General features: G+C 46.0%; 1 protein-coding gene across 1 annotated transcript; it reads left to right on the top strand.

Moving 5' to 3' along the window:
• Positions 1-21,441, top strand: KBTBD11 (kelch repeat and BTB domain containing 11). Its single transcript, XM_075414715.1, has 3 exons — positions 1-266; positions 13,161-13,281; positions 13,694-21,441. Exon 3 carries the CDS (start codon positions 13,769-13,771, stop codon positions 15,536-15,538), a length of 1,770 nt encoding a protein of 589 aa, XP_075270830.1. The 5' UTR covers positions 1-266; positions 13,161-13,281; positions 13,694-13,768; the 3' UTR covers positions 15,539-21,441.
• The last annotated feature ends 1,279 nt before the right edge of the window (positions 21,442-22,720 follow it).

Below are 22,720 nucleotides of genomic sequence, written 5' to 3'. Positions count from 1 at the left end.
TCCCTGCCTCCCTCAGTCCGTGTCTGTCAGGCGAACAAAGGGGCTGAGCGCGGCCCCGCGCCCCCTCACCACACGGCGACCGCCCGGCCCCCTCCGCCAGCCCGGCCCCCCTCGCTTCAGCCATTCGCGTCGCCTGGCATCGCTCCCCCCCCCCCATCGGCTTCTCCTTCCCGGCTTCCCCCCCGCCGGCTCCCGCTCCGGCGGCGAGGCGCGGCGGAGGGAAGCTCCCCCGGAGGGACTCGGGGCTCGCCGGCCGTCGCCGAAAGGTAAGCCCCGACCTGCCGGGAGGAGAGCGAAGGGGAAGCGCGGCGGCGGGCCGGGAGGGGAGATCGGGCACGTCCCGGGGCCGGGGCGTGCCCGATCCCCCCCTCCCGGCCCGCCGCCGCGAAACCTCCGGGGAGGGTTGATGCCGGTATCTGCCGATGGCTGAGGTAAAAACCGCGACGCGGAGCCACGGGAGCCGGGGGGGGGGGGGGGGGGGGGTGTGTTGGAGCACCGTCAGGTTCAATCCCGCTTTTCTCTCCCCTCAGTCCCCCTTCATCCACCTTCCCCGCTCAGGAGGGAGAGGCCGGGCATATCCCCGTTTCTCCGTGTGTCGCAGAGGAGCCCAACCTGATGCCTGCGTATTTTATTATATATATATATTTATTTTCATTTTTTTTAAACCCTGCTGACCTATTAAAAACCCGAACGACTCTTTACCCCGACGTTTAGGGATGGGTGACTGCGGCAGATTGCTTCCCGCCCTCCGCTTTTCATGGCGTGCTGCTTCCCCATCCCGCTGAGAGCACAGGAGGGGTGCAAGCCCTGGGTCCTGCAGGGTGCCTCGGGCAAAAGTCCTCCTGCGTTTCATTTGTCCCGAGCTGGTAGGTTTTTTGATGGTGTGTTTTTTTTTTTTTAATGTCTGGTCCTTCAAGGCAACAAAAAGCTGGCTCCCAAACCCAAACTTACACGTAGCACAGAAAACGATAGTATTAAATCCAATCACCAACTTTTTTTACCCATCCAGGGAAAAAAACCAAAAACGACCGACCCTCTAGTAATCATATTCTGGAAAGCTTTTCCAGAGCGACTAAATTGAACAATAGAAAACTGGAACAAAAACCTAGAAAAAAAGTAGGGCAATAAAAATTAGAAGGGCACTAAAATAGAACAATCCTTTTATGTGATCTGAGAAGCTAAAGAGCTCCTCCGTTTTTCAGAGACTTAACCATCTGTCTGCCAGAAAGGAATGTTTATGGAAAATAATAATTAAATTGTCACTCCTATTGACAAAGCAATATTTGCTCCCCAGTCTAACTCTCTGGCCCATCCTGCCTGTTCGGCAGTCTCCTGTTCCCAGGGCCCATCACAGAGCATTTATTCACTCTTTAATTAGGACATCCAGTGCATGCCAATGAGATCCTCTGGTCATCCACTGCTAATGGCACTGTCTGATGAGAATCTGCCAAAAAGCTGAGGACCGGTCCCTGGCCTGCCCCGGTTCCCCCCACTCTGCAGGGACCCGCTCCTGGCGGTAGCGGCACTGGAGTCAATGGTGACACTCTTAGAAGCTGGAGTTCGCAGGACTGCGCCTTGGCAGTCACTGAAAGACTGAAATCCTTAATAGCTTCCTTTCTCCTATGACTGCTTTGCTTGCATCACTTTTCAGTGCAATAAATAGTCCAAATAGGTGGACAGATTTGAAATGTCAATAAATATTAGAGCACCATTATTTGGCAGGAACATTCAATGAAAGCCATTAACTGGCTTTACTATAGTAAAGCAGGATTATAGTATTTAGGGCTGGCCTAGGTTACCGTAGAGACAGTGATGTGGTTAGATGACTGGATCCAGATCCTGCTTACTGGGGGTTTCGGCATCCTGTAGTATCCTGTTGCAAGAGGATATTAGGGGCAGCTGGCTGCCAAGGAAGGGTATAATAAAACATGAAAGGAAATCCTGCGATTTCTTTTAAAGTAGAATTAAACTCTTTTTTATTATTATTATTTTCTTTTTTTTTTGTCTTGTGAGATGCTCTATGGATTTTGCAGTGATTTTGCTGTTTATCCCTACTGAGATTCTGCAGCATTGCAGTGAAGAGGCCATTTCTTTCCCGTGAACAGAAGCTGAGAATTCGTTTTATACCTCTTCACATCCTTAGAAATACCCATGTTTAAAATGAGCTCATTTTCATTGTGTTTGATCTCATTAGCCTTATCGGGACATGCCATTTTTATGTCTGTTTTACTTCTCAATGGAATTGTCATCATCTGTTCTTTCTGCTTCATTTTTGGTCTCAGTGTTGTTTTGTCAGAGAACAGGCATGATTAGTTCCTTTCTTTGAAGGAGAATTACTTTATAGCAGTTCAGGATTTGACAACCAGTTTAACCTGATCTATGGCTGAGCTGTCACTGAGTGGGAAGGGACTCTGCTCCTTCCCTAGCCCGGGCCATAAACTCCTGTGCGCTTCACTTGTAACCACGTGACAATACAGTGAATGGATAGAGATTTTGCCTTCCTCCTGCAGTTAATTGAGCAAACATGAAGTTTACATATGCAGATGTTGGCATTGTGAGTGGAGCTGGTCCTGTGACCAGAGCATTTAACTCTCTGCAAGGTCAGGCCCATACATGTTGCATTTTCCTTATACAGTGTTGACAATTCTGTAGCCTTTTCTCTGTCCTCACCCTAAAATGCTCATTGGATGCTAACTGGCAGTTTTGGCTTTGAAAGAATTACAAGACCGGGTCAGTATTGTATATGGGTGATGGTTGAGTGTTAATGCAAAAAAAGAGTTGGCCATGTCCTTTGTTCTGCACTGCACATTTGGTACTTTCCATTTCTTATACCTCACCAGTGAGGACGCAGGAATTCACGGTCGGTTAAGTCAGTTTATTTAATGCAAAACCAGCTGAAAAAAAAATCCAGTAGTTCTACAGATTTTGCACCATGTGTCAGAGGGAGAAGAAAGATGTGTCACATAAATGCTTTTCAGGTGCGATGTTTCACGAGCTGCCATTGCTATGCCTCTGGCTAAAACAGACGGCCTTTTTTAATTCACTCGGAAACACGCCAGAAACCACAACCTTTCCATACAAATCCACATAAGTTGGACTAGCAGCTTCCATGCTGTTATGTTGTCTGTCACAACATGATTTGCATTAATTAATAGTACTGAAGTTATTTTACACGTACACATTCACAGATTAGTACAAGCTGTTTGTTGTTTTTCTGGACACTGATATTCCTCCAGGAGTATTTAAGGAGCAGAGTAAGCTCTGCATGTAGATCCCTGACTGCTGGAAGGCTCCTGGACTTCTGAATCATTTCAGACTATCAACCTGTCAGAGATCTGCAATATTTTTTTTTTCTTTCCTTGCAAGCAGTTCAGTTCCACTTTCCTCTCTCCCTCTCTCCTAAGTAGATTGGAAGAACAGGCCCTAAGCTCTGGAGATAAACTATTATTCCTGTGACCCATATTTTAAGGTGTTAGATGGCAAGAACCAAAACCCAACCGCTTGCCACAGGAATGGCATGTGGACAACAAATGTTCTGATTCCATCAGTCAAAGGCAAATCTCTTCATGGGAGGGCTCTCCTTGTATCCTGTAGCTTTCTTTCATCTCTACTGCAACTGCCCGCATTGCCTCAGTTCAGAAAAAGCTACCATATACATTTTTATGTACAGAGTAGGAAATCCAGATGCTCATGAAATTAATGGGAATGTTCGCTTGACTACAACAGGGATGGGATTTAGAGTGATGTCAGACTCTGGCCTTATCAAAAAGTTCTGTGAAACTTAGGTGGAAGTCTCTAGCTGCTGGCTACTAGCACAAGCTTCATTCTCTTCAAAGCCATGGCAGTGGACAATACACGGACAACGTATTTCTTGTTTAGTAACAACTGATGATAGAGTCCTGAAGGAGTTTGGTTTACGCAACAGACGCAGAAACAGTTAAGTAAATGTCATTTGAGTGTATTGCTTTGTGAGCTTTGGAGTTAGTGCCATGAGTCCCAAGAAGTTTTGCACTGTGATATCGGAAAAGGAGGGCAAAGACTGTTCATGTGCATTCATATGACAAAATTGACTGGTGCTGCTGCTCGTTGGTCAAGATGAGGTCTATAGCACTCATTCTGTGTGACAGAAGACCAGAAGGCCTTCATGATGGCCAACAGAGTTGCAAGGATCTTTTAGATTGTTAGCCAAATGCCCAGACAGTATCCCTGCCGAGACATTTTGCAGCTGTACAGGGAAACAAATACTTCTGCTGCACCTGCAAAATTGGGCTACTTTTCAGAGGGCAGTGGCTGAAAAGCCTCAATATCTGCTTTGAGGAAGAGGTGCTGATGTGTATCTAAAATCTCTCCCTAGGCAGAAGCAACCAACTAAGACTTTAGACTTATAAGTGAAATATCAGAATCTCAAAATGGTCAAGAACCACAAACCTGGACCCCTGAATCTGTGCTTCTTCTCACACCTCCCAAATCATAAAACCAAACACCTCCCTGCCTCACATCCTGATTTGAAGGTCTCAGTTCTTACTCCACGTCCTGACTCTGTTCAGCTCTGCCCAGACTACTGCTACCCAACAAATGCAAGAATAGCACCGTGACTGTCGCACGTGATGCAAATTTAACTTCATGCATTAACAAGCTTTTATGCTGTAGCACTTGAAAAGGACATATTTGAATCATAGGTTAGTCTGCCATACTACAATCTTCACTTGTCCTCTGGGTCAGGAAGTCCGAAGGCAGATGGGACAGTCCTGCAGCACCCTTCATGGTTATGCTGCCAGTCTGTATGTCTCTTCAGACAGAGCAGGGATCATTTTGGGAAAACAGAATGCTGCCAAGTCAGCAGATAGGAAAGCACAGAAGATGAAAAAGTGAAGTCCAAAGTGAAAAGCAGTATGTGTTCAAGGTATCCAAGATGATCCATTTGACACCTGATTTCATCAAGGTCATTGGCCAAAACAGAGAAACCATACAGATGAATGATTTGAGCAGTACAATGCTTTGACCTAATTCAGCCAGAACTTACTGGCTTGTTACAGGAGTAAGATTCTTTGGCCTGTTCTTGCAGGAATAAGATTAGATAACCAGGCAGTCTTTTCTGTCCCTTAAATTCAGGCATCTTAACTGTTATCTGTCTGCCCTGTTAAATGGAAAAAAAAAATGTGAGAGATATTGAATTGCTTGCACTAAATGATAGAAGTTGAGTATAGGTAGAGAAATCCGTGCAGCCAGAAAGCCTTTGCCTGAACATCCAGGCTGAGCATATGAAATTCACATTATAGGAAAAAATGTTATGCATCCAATGCAGAAAGTGTCAGGCCATGGAAATAAGGAGTATTTCAACAGAAACCTACTTAATTTCTGTCTCAGACTGGCCAGCAACAGTTACCTTCTAGTAATGTAAGCAGCATGCCTTACACTCAATTTTCTCTTCTTCCTCTCTTCAGTTCCAATGACCACATGGAGTAGCCTCATATTTTGTTAAGCCCTCAGTTACATAGTTGCTGCTAAAAACGTTCCCATTGCTCCATGAAATCTGTGTTGACAGCCTACAGGTATTTCTGATAGTAAAGTCTTGCCACAAAAGTACCTGTGACTCTATCATGTGTTTCTGCCTTGAGATCAGCAAAAGTGTTTTTCAGTCCTAGCACAAGCTGTGATGACTTGGATCTCTAGGCAGTATCACTGAGCCCTGCCCCACCAAAGGCAATGGGGAAGAAGCATGGAAGATTCCCTTTCAGCAGGGAACAGAACCCTGCTTCTTTCTCTCCCTTAGTAATGTTTTTTGTTGTTTCTGTGAAAAGTAGTACAGCTTTAGTCTGAGGGACTCTCATAGTCTTGATGGTTTGGGCATTCAGTTGACATGTGGGGTTTTAATCTTGTCAGACAAAGGAAGAAGCAGTGGCAGGTTTCCCATGGGGCTGGGTCAGAGCTCAAACCACTGTAGAGAAAGGTGAAGTAGCAGCAAGAGTCAGCACTGCTAGCTTTTAAAATACTTTAGGTTTATTTTGGAGAGGATTGTGGGCTAAGGCACCCAAAGCAAGAACTAACACTTCCTGATCACACACGTTAAGCACTTCATCACCACAGTCTTTGATGTTTCTTTGCTGGCCAGCCCTTGGTAGCTCTCATATGCTGATTTTTGAGGACCCCAATCCATTAGCATCTAACTGTACCCATGCAATGCGTATGGGTACAGAACCTGTCTGTATCTTCCAGGTTCCATTCCAGGAACTGGTTACAGGTAGGTCAGCAGTACGGTACAGCTCAGACTCACAACATCCATCTCTGCCCTTGCAGGACAACTGGGAGGTGCATCCTGCCTACAGATCAGTTCTGTGTAGGAATAGGGACTCAGGCCTGCCCCATGTCTCTCCACCTTGGCCTGGTTGCCGTGAAATAATAAATAAAAGAAGTTAGACTCCCATGAGTCATCTAATAGTTCACAGCCCAACAGCAAACTTTACCAGCAGCATTTCTGCCATGGCAGAGAGAAGTCTGTGCAAGCTAGTTCTTTCCCTCCTTTCAGATTAGGTCTATCATGCTGGAGGTTTTTTTGCTATCTGATCTGGCTGTCTTAGGTCTGATATCTCTGTTGCATTGCCATCTGCCAGATAAAAGTGCCCTCAAAGTCAGCCTTTGCCATGCTCAGCATTGCGGCACTTCTCTCCGTCTTTGAATCCAGTCCAAAGTCTGTGTAGAGATAATCTCTGAAGAAACCTGGGACTATTTTGCAAGTCTGTGTAGATGTAGTGTAATTTTTAGCTGTGACTAGAGCGACTGTAAACCTTAAGTTTGAAAAAGTATCTGGACAAAGAAGCAGTATATGAACTTCAAAAATGAGAAGGGTGCCATTCACCGTGTATCTGAAAGACCTCTGGCTTTCTAAGCATCGCTTACTTAATTCATTGAGAAATCAATGAACCTGTTCAGTCTTTAAAAGCGTGACTTTTCTCTCTTAAGTACCTGATGTAGAGTTTGCCTGGAAAAAGAAGCGTTTTCATTATTCCCTTCTGTAAAAGTTTTCCTTTTACTTTCTTTTCCTAGGCATAAGTCTCAGAAGAATGGGACTTTGTTGTCTTTCCTTTGAAGTCTGTTGTTACTTCTCAGATTCTTTCATTCTCAAGGACAATGGTGATGTACTTTGGCAGATTTCTGGTGCTTTGAGCTCTTTAGTCTGTATGTCCTTTCCATAATGATATTAAAAGCAAAATCCAGTTTTATCTTAAGCAAGGAATTTCACTTCCTCCAAATATATTTGCCCATCTTCTGTATTAAATGCAATACATAGCAGGTGTGTTGCAAGAATGCAGTACATTCATGGGGATCAAATGCTTTTCTGGAACACAAAACCAAAACTCTTATTTTCAAAAATCTGTCTGAAGATAACTGCTGGTTTGCTTGACTTGGTTTCTCAGTGGATATTCTCCTCCTTTATGAGTACCAACATTGCCAAAGTGTTCTCAGAGACTTTGAACATGTTTGCAATTATTTATTTGTTGACAACACAGTTTAATGCTGAAAAGCATTTGTGCAATCAACATTACAGCAGTTAACCACACAAATGGTCAGACAAGGCTTTTAATCATCACAAGCCGATGCTTTGCTTGATGTCCGTACTCCTGGTGTACGGCCATTTCCAGAATTTAAGGTAAGAAAGCACCACTAGATCAGCTAGTCTGCTCCTGTCAAATTTCGTTCCCCTTGGACTCCCAAGCGCTTTCTAGCAAGGCACCCAGTCTTGACCTCCTTCGTCACATCAGAATAAGGGTCTTCCCATGTCAGATCAAATGTCCACCTAGCCCACATCCTGCCTCCCACATGGACATAATCTAGTATTGAGAGAAGCCTGTAGTTGGTTAAAAATGTGTGTTGTCCCATGGGATACTACTTTGCCTCTGAATATTAATACTCTGACCATTTTCCAGCTCGGGATCCTCCTAAGCTGGATGCAGTTTTAATGTTTAGTATGTATTTGGTCACCTTCAATAGATTTCCCTTCCTTGAGCTTGTTCTTCACTGGCCCCATCAATTCATGTAAACTTTCAGTGTCTACAATACTATGTGGTAGTCCCCCCCCCTGTAGTGTAAATATTTTGCTTTGTTTATGTTTCAACCCCTTGGTTTGGTTAGGGCTTTCTTCACCAGCCTAAGGCGGCCATCAGTATGCAGAATTTTCATGTGCCTACACTTGTGCACAGTCATCAAGTCGCAGAGCAAACATACCAAGCCCTGAAGAAGTGTCAGCACTGCATTTCTCAGGCTGACTAAGGCTTGCTCTACCTGTTGTCCAAGCTCCTAGCACAAGCTACCTTCCCTCCAAAGCCATGGAAGTGTGGCTGTGAGGTGATGCCTAAGCTAGGTATCACCTTTTTTCCTGGGGAATTGGCTTGAGACTGGCATACACTGTGTTGAGCCAGAATAAGCTTGAGTCTGGTTGCAGAGTGCTGTTGTGAGTCTCTCACTGAAGTGTTTTTCTATAGCTTTTAAATAATTCGGTACTTTTCTCTGTCCTCCCACACTTTCAAATACTACTTCCAAAATGTAATGCCTGGAACATCCATCCATTCATCCATCCCTCCATCATGTTCAGTTGCAAACCTACTCATGCTATAGTCAAAAGGTAACCTTTTCCCTACAGTTACTACTTATTTCCCAGCATACACATTCAAGGACTGCATTTATCCTTTAAGCTGTTGCACTACGTTGGTAGGTTATGTACAGCTGTTCATCTAAGGTAGTGTTAGCTGTGTCCAGATGCTAGGAAAGTAACCAAGCTTCAGTTTGTCACAGACACGACCACGTGCTCTCACCTTATGTCTAGAACTGTAATTACAAGGCCATTTCTAGAACTAGCAGCAATTCTCAATAAAAAGTTTTGCTGCATGCAGCATGGTATTGCCATGCCGTTATCTGCTGATCTGTAGCGCATTAGTGATGAAGACATCACATCAGCCCTGGAGTTTTCCCCAAAGGTATTGTAATCACTCAAAACCTTGTTTCTGACTGTTCTTTTTTTTTGTCAAACTTTCTTTCTTCTAAGAGATATTAGAAAGGACTTGCCCTTAACCTTTGCTAGATTTTGCTTTTGTGGGAGTGTTATTTCCTTTTCGGTGTGAGAACTCCTGAGAGACACTGCTCCTCCCTAACTACTGCTGATAAGTCTAAACTGGAAGGAACTGAGAAAGATAGTTTCCTTTTTAGAGAATGTTTTTCTCTATGGGTATCACTGTTAGCAAGCCTTTTCTCTGGTCATAACAACTGTTTAGAACTTGTGTATTTTTTGGTTTTGATTTGCTAGCTACAATATCGATTTCATCAGGATTTTGATAATATTTTTATTATGACTTCCTCTCTCTCTTCCCCCCCTGCCCAGACACACACAGCCTTTTCTTCCTCTGAGTTCCTGATGAGGAACTGCTGCCCGCATGTTTCTTGTGTGGTCTGTAATCATAAGCTGCGTTTCTTACATGTTTATTTTTACTTATGGTTGCATGAAAATTTTTCAGTTGTGAGATAAAAACATTCATACATCCATTACATTTTGTAAGAAAATTACAGCACCGTGAGAGGTCACAAGGAAGCTGCATAAGCAACTTGAGTGTGGATGCAGTACTACAAAAGACTTGCATCCAGTACGTGGGGCAAGAGACTAGGATTGTATTGTAACCCTAATTTTAAGCACCCCTAATTTTAAAAAAGGGAAAGAAAAAATTTATTCTTCTTGCAATTTTTCTTGAGGTGGGCCATTGAAAGATAATTATTTTTTTCTTACAAGCAGGAGGTTAATCAAGCAGTTAAGATCTAGAGTTTAAATCTGTATTAGGATTCACGATTTCAAGTGCTGTTAGCCCTTCAAGAGAAGCAGCATCTCTGTTTATGCTCCAGATGTTTTTCCCAACTAGGAGGAGACCATTTTTGTTCCCCAAATTTCACAGATCTGTGCAATAAGCAGGAGTGCAACAGACCATTTTTATAAATACGCAAACTTCTCTGCACTTGTCTCTGCTCTCCAGAAGATTTTGCCTTCTCCCGGGCTGAGCTGGATGTCTTCACTCTGCATGATAGTACTGGACAATTCTACTTTTAACAGTCATCTTTTAGTTTTTAAAATAAATACAGGGGAGGTTTTTCTCTCTTTTGATGATCCTGCCTCTTTGGACTCCGTAATCATCTCAATCAGATGACGCCCCTATCCTGAGGGAATTCTCTGCTGGGGTAAAATTTGGCAGTACAAGTTTTTTACAAAAGCATTTCCTGGACTAAGGTGGAGCAGAACGGCATTCTGTCAGGTCTGAACTGTTGTAATGTCTCTTATAGCCTGCTTATGTAAATTAGAGTTGCTTGTGATAGGGAAAGCACTGCTTTTATTTACCCTGGGGACTGAGTCAGAGCAGTTTCCATTTGTGAACTGGAGAGCAGTAACCCAATTCCTCCCACGTGCGCATATTCCTCAGAGAAAGTGGGTCTTAATAGAGGACAGAGCTTGGGTCAAAGGTTATTGGCACTGCACAAATAAAAATAGAGAACAATGAAAAACAAGTATTTAATTGGATTTTATCAGAAGAACTGCCAAATGAATACGGTGCCAGGAAACTTTACCTGCAGCTCTTCATTACAGTTCCTCTGTCAGAAAAAACTATGCCTTCTTATCCATGCTGTTACTTGAGCAATGTCTCGCAGCATCTGAGGTTGGGGGCACACATCCAGGATATTGTAAGCATGTCATTGCCAAGTCTGTAAATACAGTTAATGTTTGTTGGCGGTTCCTCTGTCCATTAACATTATATCATCCCTAGACCAAACCCATGATAATGAAAACAGTTTCAGTCCAAGTAATTCAGCTTCTGACTTAAAAGTCCCCAGTATAAAAGGTGACATCAGTCCACAGATACCATGTGCTCTAAACAGCCTGATTCCTTTTGCAGTACCTATCCTGTTTGCGAGTTTTGAGAAAAAGTGCTAAAACCAAGGTTTTTTTAAGCCAAACAAGATTGGTAGGAGCTCAGATTCTTTTGAATCAGCACAGCTATCAATTATCTTCTGCGATTCTGTAATTTTTAAATGTTCTGTGTCACCAGAACAGCAATACAACTCTGATCACTGTAGATAAGAAAAGAACGAAGGAGTTCAGGGTTGTATTTCCATCAGCTGCTTTCAGCTTCTTCCTGTTTTATACTAAATCCATGACCTTTTAACTTGAATTGGTCGTGTTGCTCAATAATGGGAAGATTCCACAGCTTCTCTGAATTGTTTTTTCAGCTTCATCTTTGTGTAATTCCTATACTTTGTTTTCAGCTAGACAAAGGTGCTGAGACTGATGGAGCAGTCATTGTCCTGTCATTGACAAAGTCCTCCAAACCCTCTTCTAAGTATTCAGCTTCCCTGTAGAGTTCCTTGTTGCCTAAATTGCATGTGATGCTTTGATTCAGGTCCTCCTCATGCTCAGCATGAATTTCAACATACTCTCAGTATTTAGCTTTAAATGTACCAGAAGACAATTTTCTTCAGAATTCTGATGCTTGCCATTAGCAAGCTGTACCATCAGTGCTTCTTCCTCCTTGTGATTCCTCAAGAGGATGTTAACACAGGAGTTTGTTTTGACTGTGGTGGCTGGCAGCTTCTTTCTCACTAACATCTCACAGTCTCAAGTCATTCTTCTAAACCAAGCGGATATCTGAAAATGGGAGAAGGTATGATCACTGTGCTTGAGGAGGCTTTTTTGTTTTCTTTACCCGAGAAAGTTGAAAAGATCACTTTTTTTAACAACTTTGAATATTCTAATTGATGTTTTTCCTTCGAGACATGATGCAGGACATACATTTCACCATACAGAGATATAATTGGTATTAAAATGACTGTTTTTCACTTCTCGCATCTAGTCACCCACACTTTTTATTTTCAGTAGCATTCTCTTTCATTCTTCCCTTATAGTTTCACTCCTAAAATCAAGCAGTAGACTGAAAGATTGAACTATCTGAAGCTACTCCTTCCTTCTTGCAGAGGGGGAACAGAAGTAGGAGAAGTTAGGAGAATTGGTCCCAGAAGTGAAGTGTGTCTGGTTCCAGGAAAGATCATAATACTGAGAGCAGTGGGGGAAGGTATATTAGCACCCTTTCAATGTTCATGATTGAGGAGGTCAAGCTATCCAGAACTGTAGCAAGATAAGGGCTGGATATAGGGCCACTCAGCTCAACAAAGAGCAGAGGAGACACAAAGTGTCTGGAGAGTTGGGCGCAGAGGAACCTGATGAAGTTCAACAAGGGCAAGTGCAGGGTCCTGCACCTGGGGAGGAACAACCCTGTGCACCAGTACAGGCTTGGGGCGGACCTGCTGGAGAGCAGCTCTGTGGAGAGGGACCTGGGTGTCCTGGTGGACGACAAGTTGACCGTGAGCCAGCAGTGTGCCCTGGCTGCCAAGAAAGCCAATGGGATCCTGGGGTGCATTAAGAAGAGTGTGGCCAGCAGGTCGAGGGAGGTTCTCCTCCCCCTCTACTCTGCCCTAGTGAGGCCCAATCTGGAGTATTGTGTCAAGTTCTGGGCTCCCCAGTTCAAGAAGGATGAGGAGCTACTGGAGAAAGTCCAGCAGAGGGCTACGAGGATGATTGTGGGACTGGAGCATCTCTCCTGTGAGGAAGGGCTGAGGGAGCTGGGCTTGTTTAGCCTGAAGAAGAGAAGGCTGAGAGGGGACCTTATAAATGCTTATAAATATCTTAAGGGTGGGTGTCAAGAGGAGGGGGCCAGACTCTTTTCAGTGGTGCCCAGTGACAGGACAAGGGGCAACGGGCACAAACTGAGGCACAGGAAGTTCCATCTGAACATGAGGAGGAACTTCTTTCAGGGTGATGGAGCCCTGGAACAGGCTGCCCAGAGAGGTTGGGGATTCTCCTTCTCTGGAGATATTCAGGACTCGCCTGTACGTGGTCCTGTGCAGCCTGCTGTAGGTGACCCTGCTTCGGCAGGAGGGTTGGACTAGATGACCCACAGAGGTCCCTTCCAACCCCAAACATTCTGTGATTCTGTGTTTCAATTACTTGTGTTACAAATTATATACCGGTAGCAATTTTCTTAATATAACAGTGCATCTGAGCTTGACATTCTAGGTGTTTTTCTTAACCATCTCCATCCAAAACTGTTCGGCTGTTTGCACTTTCTTTCACACAGGAGGAACGCGCCCGAGCAGCAGTGATGTGAAGGAACCTCCGCGAAGAGAAACTTGGCTAGTGGGGAATCTCCTTCCAGCGCAGACTGCTGCCGCTGCCGCCCACTGAAGCCACTGCGCCAGGTGAGTAACATCACGCCAGCACTCCGAGCATCTGCCTGCCAGGGAGCGTTTGCTCCCGGCCCAGCACGGCGCAGGGACCGGCCCCGGCCGTCACCCGAAGGCCGCTGTGGGCGCAAACGGCCGGAGGCTTTTGCGCGGGGACAGAGAACCAGAACTGCTTTGCGGGGGGGCGGAGGCGTGCTTCGGGGCGATCCCCACCCCAGAAGGAGGGTTCAGGTTTACGGGCACCAGGTCTGAGGGGGCGTGTAAGCCGGCGCAGGTACCCCCGGGTTGCGGGACGGGCCCGCCGGGGAGGGGAGAAGCGCGGGTTTAGCCGCGGACACAGGGACGGCTCCGGACATCAGGCGGCAGAAGTGGGGTGGGGAAGCGGGGCGCGGCCGCGGGAAGCTGAGCTCTCCGGTCTCCCCCGCAGGTCATGGCCGGCCCGCTGCGTCCCGCAGCCCTCCGCCCGGGCGCGGCGCGGCGCCGGCGCAGCTAGCGCGGCTCCATGGAGGGCAGCGGCGCGGCGGCGGAAGAGGACAGCGGGGCCGGGCAAGGCGCCCCGCCGCCCCCGCCGCCGCCCACCCCGGCCGCCCCCTGCGGCTTCAGCTCCTCCCTCTGCTTCAGCGCGGCCGCCGAGCCGCAGGCGCCCGCCGGCGGGGACCGGGTGGTGGAGAGCCAGTGGGAGATCAACAACGCCGGCTGCCAGCCCGGGGACGAGGGCGAGGAGGCGGCGGCGGGGACGCGGGAGCGGCCGGCGGAGGAGCCCGACCTGGTGATTGAGGTGTCAGGACGTCGCATCCGGGCGCATAAATCGGTGCTGGCAGCCAAGAGTGACTACTTTCGTGCCCGCGCCTCGCGGGACGTGCTGCGGGTGAAGGGGGTGAGCTACGGCGCGCTGCGGCTCCTCATCGACTACGTGTACACGGCCCGCATGGGCGAGGTGCGGCACGACAACCTGGCTGAGGTGGTGAGCGGCGCCCGCGTCCTCCAGATGCCTTGTGCCCTGCACTGCGCCGCCGAGGCCATGCGCGCCCAGCTCCGCCTGGACAACTGCTACCAGCTCCTCTGCCTGGCCAAGAAGCAGCGGCTGGCAGAGCTGCGGGAGGCCGCTTACCGCTTCATGAGCGACCACTACCTGGAGGTGCTGCGGGAGCCTGGCGTCTATGGCCGCCTCAGTGGCACCGAGCGGGACCTCATCCTGCAGCGGCGCATGGAGGCCGGCCGGCCCTGCCTGCTGGTGGCCGAGGTCAGCGACGCCTTCGAGCGGCCAGGCGGCGGCAGCCGGCCGCAGAGCCGCGAGAGCAGCCGGCCGCAGAGCCCCTCCTCTGTGGTGTCACTGGAGGAGAGCGGCTCCCTCATCCACTGCTACCAGGAGGCCAGTGGCGAGTGGAGGGTGCTGACGCGCCTGCCTGAGGAGGCCAACGCCAAGGGCTGCGCCATGTGCGTGCTCTACAACTACCTCTTCCTTGCCGGGGGCATCGCGGCGGGGCCGGCAGGCGGTGAGCCCCGGGCCCGCCTCTCCGACAAGGTCTTCTGCTACAACCCCCTCACCGACACCTGGAGCCAGGTGCGGCCGCTGGCCCAGCCCCGTTCTCAGCTCAAGCTGCTGGCCCTGGACGGCTACCTCTATGCTGTGGGGGGTGAGTGCCTCTTCACCGTGGAGAGGTATGACCCACGGGCTGACCGCTGGAGCCCTGTGGCTCCCCTGCCCAAGGGTGCCTTCGCTGTGGCTCATGAGGCCACCACTTGCAATGGGGAGATCTATGTGTCGGGGGGCTCCCTCTTCTACCGCCTGCTCAAGTATGACCCCAAGCGCGACGAGTGGCAGGAGTGCCCTTACAACAGCAGCCGCCGGCGCTCTGCTGACATGGTGGCCTTCAAGAGCTTCATCTACCGCTTCGACGTGAGCAGCGGCCGTGGTGGGGAACAAGGCCCGGGTGGCGGGACTGGTGGCGGCGTCGAAGTTTTCCGGTACAACACAGTGGCCAAGCGCTGGAGCCAGTGTGCCAGCCTGCGGCCCAGCGGCGGCCCCATCCAGCCCTTCCGCTGTGCCCCCCTTGGCAACACCATCTACTGCGTCAACCGGACCGGCACCCTGCGCTTCAGCCTAGCCCAGGACGGTGAGGTGGAAGCAGATGGCGGGCTCAAGGGCACCTTCGATGGGGAGCTTCTTAAAGCCCCCTTGGATGCCAAAGGTGTCCTCCTACCTTTTGTTCTCACCCTGCCCGAGAGGCTGGACAAAGCGGGAGACCAGGAAGTCTCCCTCCCACTGTGAGGTGGCCAGCCTGGCTTTGGATTCTTGAGTGGGGAGCTGGGTTGCAAATGTGGGCGACCCACAAACTCTCCCCTGCAGAGGGGACCCTCTCTGGCATGTCTGCAGAAAGAAGGGGCTCCCCACTTCCTCCTCTCTGCTCCCAGGATGTTGAGCTGGAGCCACTTGGTTGCAACTCAATTGTAACTATTCTCGTGTTTGCCGTGCTTTGTGTGAAAGGCTGAGCACATGAAAGGAAAAGCTGCTATAAAGGATAGTTTCTGGATTATGTTTGTGCCAATTCCTAATCTGAGAAAAACTTTTTTACACCTGGATTTCTAAAGAATTCCTGACAACAGTGTCATAATGGAGTGTTACTGTTAAGTGTTGGTCGTGTGTTTACACGTAGTTGCAATCTGGGCTGGAGCCTTTTCTGCCATTTGTTTTCTTTCTCTCTGGGATGATATGGAGGGATAAACACTGCTGGCAACGTAGTTTAGCTGCATTTGTTTTTGTGTTAAACCAACTATTTCCTGTGTTAGACAAGTATAGGAAGAACATCTCCATCGCAGCCTGTCATTTCTGGTGCAACAGATGATTTAAGAAAGACATGGCACTGTGTGGTCCCAGGAATTTCAACTGCAATGAATGATTTAACAGATACCAGACTTAAAGTTTTAAGCAACACAAATGTGTGCCACATGTTTGTATTTGGAATACAAAAAAAAAAAAAAGGCAAGTTACCTTTTTAAAATGTGGAGTATTATAGCAGATATGAAATGTTTTATGTTCTTTATCTGAAAAAGGCAATGGTTTCTGTATAAAGAGATGTTGTTTTATTACCTTTTTTATCAGAGATTTTAAATTGTAACAAAAATGAACGAAGCTGTTCAGAACTGCAACCGATTGACATGACCACGTATGCCACTAGAGTTGGGGGAAATAATTTTGTACTTCAGCTGCTCTTCAGTTAACTGCAAGTCCAGGAAAATTAACCTAAACCAAATGCAAATTCTTAACTGACTGAAGACAGCTTAAGTGTTTCACTCTATGTTCAGTATCCTGTGGCAAGACGCTTTTCCAACTTAGTGCAAGACCATCAGAGGAGGACGTGGAAAATAGGAATGCGCTACACCTTGATTATATTGTGTGCTAGCATGATGTTATTTCCCTATCTTTGACTGAGACACTGCTTTATTTATTTTGATCTAACGATTGCTGTAATCCGTAAGTCCTTGTTAATTGCAGTACGTGCTGATGGCGAACGCTGTCACTGGGATTCTGAACCGCCCAAGAGCGCTGTTTGTGGAGCAGCATCCTCACGAGACAACACCAGACAAAGCTTCTTCCCGCCTGTGGGAAGCTGGAGCATATTTTGTGTCGTGTTACTCAGAACTGAAAAAGTGTAAACCGTCTACGCAGACAGACTATATTGAAAAGGGCACATGCATTTGTTTTATACATTTTATATAAAAGAATCAGTAGGCAAGGCAAATGTTTTAGTTTTATGGTAAATCACTGAGAAACCTTTTCTGAAAAAAAAAACCAGTGTTTTTGCTATTGGTAATTCAGCCTGGAACTGGCACAGGCTGTGGAAGGGAATTGTTTATACTCAAAGTTCTAGTATAGATTCGTATTTTAGAAAGACATAGGGACCTTGCATCAAAGAAAGCAGATCTTTTTATGTTTTATGAAGATGTTTCTGTTAAACAGGACATTAGCATTCTTATACGTTATTGCTAGTTCCAAAGGAAGGCAGCCGGCTCTGTCTTATGAGACATCACCTTCACGAAAGAAAATAGTGAAGTTTATAGATACTTCTTTCCTTCACTTTCATCGTTTTTCTTCCTTTTCTCTATCTGTCTTGCACAGGGTTTTAATGCAGCTGATCTGGTTAGCCATCCTGTAGAAAACAGTGGTCCAGTCCTAAAAGTTCTTAGCCAAGTGGGCCCGTTGCCTGGTGAGCTCATTAAAGCATCACCCAGGTAGGAGCTGTGGGCCTGCAGGGTGTGACGCTTATCTTAGCTCCAGTGCAGGTTGGTCCAGTGACGTTTAATACCATAGATGGCATATTCGTTAGCGATTCAGAAAGAAATTTATTTTTTTTGCTGAATGATTGACTTAATTCTCAGACAAGAATCCTTGGAAATGTTGACTCTAAATTAAATTACAGCATTGTAGCTTGGGCAGGAAAGAAAAATGATGTGTCTGCCTTCAGCATCATTTTTATGTTAACTGTAGAAATTATTTCAAGCTGTGTAGTGAAACACTTAGGTGCATACTTAAATTAAAGACACAACCACTAGGCCAGATTTTTAATTAGCAGAGTCACCAGGAACACACAAGGAAATGCCTGTTTTGTCTTACAATACAATACGATTTCATAGTTCAAAATATTACGTAGTATATTTCTTATACTACAGCATAGTGAGAAATCAAGCCAGCTTTTGCATTCCTATTAAGCATTAATTAAGCATTTTCATTCCTGCTAATGCATGAAAATGCTTCTAAATGAGTTTTGGGAAGTCTCCATGATGTAAGCTGCGAAAATATGCCACAGACTTTCAGGAGAGAATGACACATATCATTTCTTCCAAAATTTGTTGCTGTACACCGTGAAGAAATACATTTGGAAATAATCTTTACACTAATAAGCATTCTGCGAACCTGCAGTGGTTTGTATTTTTGCTAGCTCCTATTGTTATAAAATGTTGAATCAAGTACTTACCCGCTTTCACTGTTTTTACACAGTGTGAGTGAGGGCAGAGTCTGGTCTTCATTAGTAGCTGTCCGTCAAACTGTTTCTTTGTACACTCTTTGCATAATCACAGCCTGATGATTGACAACCGTGGCATGTTCCTAGCCTGATTTCCTGCTCTGTGGGCTCTGTTTCCTCCCTGGTAAGCCTGAGGCAGGTTTGCTGAGAGCTGTTTTTTCCCCCAGTTATATCTTCAGCATGTCCAAGCCCCCCCTCCCCCCCAAACCTGAGTACTAAAGCCAGAATTTAGGTAGACTTCAGGCATTTGCAGACCAAAATTGTCATCCCAGAACTCTCCAGTTTAACTTGAACTGATCAACCACTGTCCCTTTGGTGTGCGGAGGTGCCGAGCTGTTCCCCTCTGCCCGTTCAGAGCTGCTGGCCTCTGCGCAGTGACGCACCTACCTAGCTACTGCCTCAACTCCTTTGGAACTAGATGATGCGATACCCAGAAGCTGCTGGTGTAATACAATTTTATGGTGCAAACCAAAGGGCCAGGCCACCTTCAAATTGTGCTTGCATATGTTTTGCTTTTAAAACAGCTATTTTATCGAATAGCCTGAAGGCTACTGCATTTGCATGGGAACACGGAGACATGTATTCGCTTTCTTAGCCTGCAAAGGTTCAGACCACATCTTCCACCACCTGATTGGCAGTGGATTGAAGGAGCTAGTCCCTGACCCCTAAATATTTATGCATTTTGTATTATACATAAATTGGCTAAAAATCTCAGAAATGATCCAGGTAGGTGACTTCAAACTCTCGTCCTCACTGAGTGGTCTGAGACTAGCTGGAGAGACGTAGTCCTTTCTGCTGTCTTCCTTCTCCATGAATCTCACAGCCCCCTTCTTCCACTTTTAATAGGACGTGCAAGAGGTAATTTTTCTGCTTCCTCCTCCCGAGAGTACTCATTTTCAAGATCGTCTGCTAGAGGACGTAGGCTTGAATTCCCTTAAGCTGAGTCAGGTCTGAACTCAGGCCTCCCACTTCATGTGTGTGTGTTCTCAAATCTAGATGACTATTTAGACGAGTATTGGGACCACCCCCTAGGACTCTTTTGCAAGTGTGGACCTCATGCACGTCCTCCAAAAGCACACATAGGCTCCTGCACACCGAGTTCTGGGTGGATTCCAGGTTCCAGCTCCTGGATGTATAATTCAGGACTCATCTGGTACGTGTTGGTGCAAATGGGGCAAGTTTTCTTCTGTGGGAAAGCTTTTCCAGACAGGCTCTGTATTTTGGGTTGCCAGTCTGAGGTGAGGGACTCCATGCGCTGTACTGGGAGGCCCAGCAGGTAATTTGGAGTCTTCTCAGGGGTGACGCCTTGGAAAAGAGGCGTTGCAGTGCCTAGCGTGGAAATGCCGAAGCATTGCGTCTAAACCAAAATCCCTGCTTCAGTAGAGAAACAAGCATACTTAGCAAATGCTAACAACAGGTGGAACTTTACTATTCCCATCTATGAACAGGTTCCATAAAAAGAGATCTTAATTGCAGCAAAGGCTTTTGTACAAATTCCATTTGCATTTGGAAACTAAAAGTCAAAGGAATAATTGGCGAACGACTAACCCGATCCGATCAAAAAAGGCACTGTTAAGCAACATGGGAAGGATGCTAATCATACCCTATTAGTGAATAAAATTGTGCAGTAGCTGATGTAAAATTCTGTCCACAATAAAATTCCTTTGTAAGTAAGTACCTGGTAAAATTTAAAGTGATAAAAGAATAAATTATTCACATGAAAGCTGTAACTCTCCTGTGCTGTTTGATTGGCTCTCAGAGTGTTGTATCCTGATTATCGCTATTCAGGACTGGCCTGTTGCTTTTCCTGCTTCACGGTATCCACTCCATTGACCGCTCCATACATGTGTTTCCCTTCATTATCACAAAGCTTAACGGTGATACTGGGGTGGTTTGCTTTGTGTCTGGGCTGACATGTAGTGCTTTCTACTTGAATGAACCCAGAAGATTTAGACACAATTGTATCTTTGGGCCTTTTTTTTTCAGTGGCACTGCTCCTGGGAAACGTCAGAAAGCACAAGGAAGGGAAATGGTGGTACTGAGCAGTTGTAGTAACAAGCATTTAATGAATTTCTTTTTTTGTCTGCCACTATTCTGCACACGAGATTCACACTGGATTTAACAGAACATCTCTGTATAGCCATTACCAGTACGAGCCCGCGTACTATTGTAGCAAAGTGTGTTTTTATTTAAGTATATTTACTGCCTCAACTCCTGCTCTGAGATAATTGAAAGCAAGTTTGTAATAGTTCCACACATTTACTGGCTTACTGGAACTATTCTGACTTTTAACATTACTGCTACTAAAAGCAGAGATTGACACGCAAGCTCAGAATATAGAATCATGCACTTTTCATTTGTTTTGGCCTGAATGCTGCAATAAGAGCTGCTGGAATGAACCCATCGGAATTAGGAATCGGGAGGCTGTTTTGGAGGCTCTCTAACTTTCATAAATTACTCAACAGGAAGAAAGGGGAGTGTGGGGCAGAGGGATAGGAGAGGAGAGAAGAATTAGGAGTCAAAAATACCTACTTCATATCCAGCTGAAACAAACAAATAGTGACGAAGGGAAACCAGAGTTGGTACTTCAGACAATGATGACTATGGGACCAGGTTTTTTTAGATATTAAACAGCTGGAGTTTTTTACCAATTATGTTGTTAGTCTTACCATTTTGCACCTGCAATCATCTCAAACAACCACAGTATTTAAAAAGCTACTTTTTGCACGGGTTTTGTGCTTTGCTCTTAGGTCTTAGTGGATAATCCTTGGACAGATTTGTGGAATCATGAAATAACAGTGTTGATGCTGCCACTTACAATGGATTAACTAATGCAAATGCTTTAGAAACTGTTCACAATTCACATGAATTATATGTGTTACTGATGTATTAACAGTTTCAGTTTTGAAGTATATATAGGTAAAGCTTTTTATGTACTAAGACTTATGCTGTAATGAAATAAATACATACAAAAAGCTTATGCTCCCCCTTAGGGATTTCCGGGTAATTGGTGTTTTTTCTTTGTCATCCATCCAATCAGTAAACAGCATTATGTTTGTTCTTATAAAGCAAAGACAAAGTTCCATGGATTATCACGAAGGTAAAATGTTTAGGGAGTGTTTCTAAGGCTAAGCAAAATGGGAATATTTTCATTTCACAGTGCCCTGGATATTTGGAACATGAAATATTCTGCAGTGAAAGCACTTTCCTAATTGCACATTAGCATAAGCTCCAGTTCAGTTAATTTTTATTTCCCTTTTGTTTTTCTTTTCAGTGTGTTAATGTACAGTATTATTGCTGATGATACCAAACTGGGAGGAGCTGTTGACTCCCTTGAGGAGAAAGAGGCCTTGCAGAGGGATCTTGACAGATGGGAGCACTGGGCTGTGATTAATGGGATGAAATTTAACAACTCCAAATGCCAGATTCTTCACCTGGGATAGAATAATGCTGGGCACAAGTATAAATGGGAGAGGGGTGGCTGGAGAGCAGCCCTGCAGAGAGGGATCTGGGGGTGCTGGTTGACAGCAACAGCAGGCTCAACAAGAGCCAGCAGCGTGCCCTGGCAGCTGAGAGAGCAAACCCTATCCTGGGGTGCATCAAACACAGCATAACCAGTCAGTCAAAGGAGGAGATTATCCGGTGTGTTCAGCACTGGTGCGCCCTCACCTCGAGTACTGTGTGCAGTTCTGGGCCCTGCAATTGAAGAAGGATGTTAAGGTCCAGAGGAGGGCAACAAAGCTGGTGAAAGGGTTGGAAGGCATGTCCTATGAGGAGCGGCTGAGGACTTTGGGCCTGTCTAGTTTGGAGAAGAGGAGGCTGAGGGGTGACCTCTGCTCTTCACCGCTTCCTGAGGAGGGGAGTTGGGCAGGGAGGTGCTGAGCTCTTCTCGCTGGGATCCGGTGATAGGACACATGGGAATGGTTCAAAGCTGCACCAGGGGAAGTTCAGACCTGACATTAGGGAGCTTTTTTTTACTGAGAGGGTGATCAAACACTGGAACAGGATTCCTAGAGAGATGGTCAATGCCTCACGCCTGTCAATGTTGAAGAGGCATTTGGACTGTGCCCTAAATAACATGCTTTAACTTTTGGTCAGCCCTAAAGTGGTCAGGCAGTTGGACTAGGTGGTCATGGTAGGTCCCTTTCAGCTGAAATCTATTCTATTCTATTCTATTCTATTCTATTCTATTCTATTCTATTCTATTCTATTCTATTCTATTCTATTCTATTCTATTCTTTATAAAAGTTACATGTAGGTTTTCCCAGGCTACTCTCCTGTCTTATCTCACACATGTGAGGTTTTTGGCTGTAGATTTACAGCAGCGTAAGTAAAAGCAGAATCAAGCACAACTTGAATTTCGTACTTTGTCTCCTGTTTATTTTCTCATCAGATAGCTTGCTTGAAATGAAGTCATACAACCTGTTGGA

This window comes from Opisthocomus hoazin, chromosome 2, assembly GCF_030867145.1.
Source record: "Opisthocomus hoazin isolate bOpiHoa1 chromosome 2, bOpiHoa1.hap1, whole genome shotgun sequence".
Taxonomy (NCBI): Eukaryota; Metazoa; Chordata; class Aves; order Opisthocomiformes; family Opisthocomidae; genus Opisthocomus; species Opisthocomus hoazin.
The sequence above is the reverse complement of the archived record's forward strand: the minus strand, read 5'-3'. Positions and strand labels throughout refer to the sequence as shown.